The sequence below is a fragment of the Sphaeroforma arctica genome (assembly GCF_001186125.1).
Source record: "Sphaeroforma arctica JP610 unplaced genomic scaffold supercont1.350, whole genome shotgun sequence".
Classification (NCBI taxonomy): Eukaryota; class Ichthyosporea; order Ichthyophonida; genus Sphaeroforma; species Sphaeroforma arctica.
In genome coordinates, this window is record NW_014040208.1 from 64,237 (window position 1) to 67,718 (window position 3,482).

The window sequence follows — 3,482 nt, forward strand, 5'->3', positions numbered from 1 at the left end:
CAGTTGGGGCATGTACCAATCAGATCCGGTATATTCAGAGCGGGAAGTTCTGAGTTCGGCTTTGTAGTCTTCAACGGATTTTCTGTAAACAAAAATAGAACTCACGAACGGTTACACCGCCAAGCCCTAAAGCCTTTCTGTTGTATGTATTAATACTGTATTATAACAAAGATATATATTTGCTGACAGCTATATTATATATAACCTTCATACGTACTTAGTATAGAGCAGCAAGTGGCGACTGACGGCATCGATAGTAGGACGCACACGTATGAACACTACAGCATCCAGCCCAATTATAGCTAATTGGTACGTTTCAGTGCATCATTTCACTGTAATTCCTGTGTTCCTTTCTGCATAGAACGTCCTTTTCTTGGATAACAACCTGCGTGTATTTCGCCAGGCTTGGTCAACAAGGCCGACTGACATGAGATTCTATGCTTTAGATGCGTTAAATCCATACCTCAACGACTAATCTTACATCATATTATGTCCACACAGCTAAGTAAGGGTATCAACACAGAGCCTTCAGGATGTCTCTACGAACACGGGCCGCGGTAAGTACATTGTTCCCACTGCGTGTTTGGATGTCTGAGGTGCTTCAAAGTCGCCGTGTTCTGAGTCACAGTGTTTTTATAGTGTTTTAAACTCATCCGGCACGTTTGAATATTCCTACATACCTGCATATACCTACATCATGGATATACTTGCGTATATGTCTATTTACATGATATATGTATATGTCTACGTCAGATTTCTCCTATTCTGGTCAACAACCCCGAGTCGTTCTTGGATATTTCATCTATCCATAACAACATTCTATTCCTAAACAACAATCTATTCCTCTGCTAAAATACTACACGCCTAATGCATATCTACCCGACCATCTATCTGACCATCTCACAGGCGGCCGAGGCCAACAAATCAAGCTTTGTCGATGAAAACAGTACGGCACACCATGATGCTCTCATTGGAAAGCGTATCACACGGTCACAGGCAAGGGCTCCTCAGGATAAATCTGCTGCGTCGCAGACACAAGGCACACAAGCAAAGGGGTTGGCTGATCGCCGAAATCCGCTACAGAGTATAGGCAATAGGAACCAGGTATGTATGCATTTATGTATGTTTGCATGCGAGTATGCAAACATGTATGTATGTGTTTGGCAATTAGGAAGTGAAAGGTGAGATAAAATGTTATGGGAAGGTCATATGATTGCTATGTACAGTTCAGTGCAATGGTTGTGATATAACGAATGTCTGATCTGGTCGGACACAGTGCGGGGAAGATGAGCCGTATTTCGAACATACTATCTGGTTGCTATGTCATAACATGACTGGTTATAATGCAGCTGATGCCCGTGCGATTGCTATAAATTTACTGGTTGTCTTTAGTATTTTGTCCGATATACATTTGAGTACCCATCTTCAAACTAATAACCATGGTGTACGCCATTGCTAATCTAACACGCACGGTTGCATAATATGTAGACCATAGCTAAACTGTTTGACCTTGTACACTGAACTAGCTGCTCATTTCGCGGCAATCCGATTGTAAAATTCTTTTTTACCTACAGGCACCGGCCCACCGCCAGCCAGTCAAGACACACAAGCCGTCGGCAAAGAAGCCGGCAGTGGCGGCGGTCAGGAGGGAGGGCATGCAGACCCGGTAAGTGCAGGATTACCAATGGGAACAAATTCTAGCCTAAATGATGTTTTGTTACTATATAATATTGAGTATGTACCATTAAAGGTGACCTGTGTTACGTAGTATTCATATAATTCACACGCTTAGAGGTGTTTCAAGTGGAATTCTGCTTTGCCAGCTGTTAGTGAGGTGAAAGTTGTACGCTTGATTGTACTGTATTCTGCCATTGTAGTATGTACGGTTGTAAGTCATTAAACAAGTCTGACACCACACTTTCACAGGCGATCACTAAGCCGTATGAAAAATGCTGCCCCCGCCAAGTCAGAGGTAAATTATATTTCCGACTGCAACCACCTTATGTGACCCGGAATGTGGGCCAAACCACACCATGTACGCTCGTTTGCTTGTATGTGCATATAGTACATTTGTTTTTGAAAGAGGCCCTCCTGTATGTGGGGCATGTGTGTTTTTTGATTTGACGTGCACGTTTTAGGAATCGCTCTGTTATAGAGTATCGATTTAAGGAAATTGAGGATACAGGCAGAAACTCTCACTTGCCTCCACAGGGAAAGGGCATGTGTGCCGTAGCGGCTATTAATTCTACTTTGTCGAGTGTGTGCGACTTCTTGAGATACTGGACGTGTAATGACGAGATCGCACAGATCGAAAAAGGTCAATTTATGTCGTATCATTTCATTAGATGAAGCGAAATCTTAGTAGTTAGTTTTTTGAAGCATGGGCGACTATCCGTCTTGGTGGCATACGCATGTGTCAAATTAAAAGTGGAAATGTATGTATCATTATAAACATAATGAGCATCAGAAGTGGATCGGATGTGTGGTATACGTTTGCACGTAAAGGCCTTGATAGGTCCGATACTTGATTTCGTTGAAGCGGTTGGTTGCATGTGAGTTTATAACTGCAAGTAGTAAATACAGTCTGCTTCTCTATCTACACTTTTACATTACATACGATCGCATTTGTGTACTCAAGCAATCCATTTATCCTTGTTTTATCAGGAGAAGGCGCCCAAAGAGAGCCATACAGATTTGACAACAAATCTTTCAGCGTTGGGTTTCGCCGTACCACTCGGAATCCAGAAGCCAACCAAGCCTCAGACACTTGTATGTGCCCATTTAAAAGTTATACTGACCTGGTGAATAATCATTTGTGATTGGCACCGCCAATTTGTTGTTTTGTAATAAGGTGAAAATTTAATATTGGCTTTTACAGAAATTTGAGAATCGGCTTTTGTCAAAATTCAAGAATATTTTATTTTATTTTATAGAAATTGACTTTTGGTGCTGGGCTAGGGCATATTTTTATATACATTTAATGTGGTAGTGGACCTGTTTTCAATAGTGTTCGATTGCTTGTCCTACACGTTTTTTGGATCTGAAATGCATTCCATTTTTGTGTATGTGACCTTATATAAGTTGATGTGTACCAAGCCATTCAAAAGGAAACGGTATAAATACGCATTCTGAGTGTATATGTATATTTCAGGAATATTCTATGCTACCGATTCGGGATCCACCGTTCATAAGTTCCAGTATGTATATACTAATCAATTGACTGAATTTTACAGGCCGACAAACTCGAGGCCAAACATGTCTTGCCCGAGCGGTTCGATGATCTTCCAGTCACAATCGAAGACATCGATATAGGAGATAAAGACTTCCCCGAATTCTGTCCTGACTATGCTAAGGACGTCTATGGATACTTATTCAAACGCGAGGTATGCCATTACTAGAGGACACACACACACACACACACACACACACATATATATATTACATATATATATATATATATATATATATATATATATATATAA

The 3,482-nt window shown here is 41.0% G+C and overlaps 1 protein-coding gene across 2 annotated transcripts in view; it reads left to right on the forward strand.

Moving 5' to 3' along the window:
• The first annotated feature begins 212 nt into the window (after window positions 1–212).
• SARC_05472 overlaps window positions 213–3,482 on the forward strand; it is a 6,326-nt gene continuing 3,056 nt past the window's right edge. For both annotated transcript variants that reach the window (XM_014300673.1, XM_014300672.1), the window contains exons 1-7: window positions 213–309; window positions 502–557; window positions 907–1,104; window positions 1,575–1,666; window positions 1,927–1,972; window positions 2,665–2,769; window positions 3,234–3,383. In XM_014300673.1, the coding sequence (XP_014156148.1) occupies window positions 534–557; window positions 907–1,104; window positions 1,575–1,666; window positions 1,927–1,972; window positions 2,665–2,769; window positions 3,234–3,383 (615 nt within the window). In that variant the 5' untranslated portion in view covers window positions 213–309; window positions 502–533. The remainder of the gene's footprint in view (window positions 310–501; window positions 558–906; window positions 1,105–1,574; window positions 1,667–1,926; window positions 1,973–2,664; window positions 2,770–3,233; window positions 3,384–3,482) is intronic.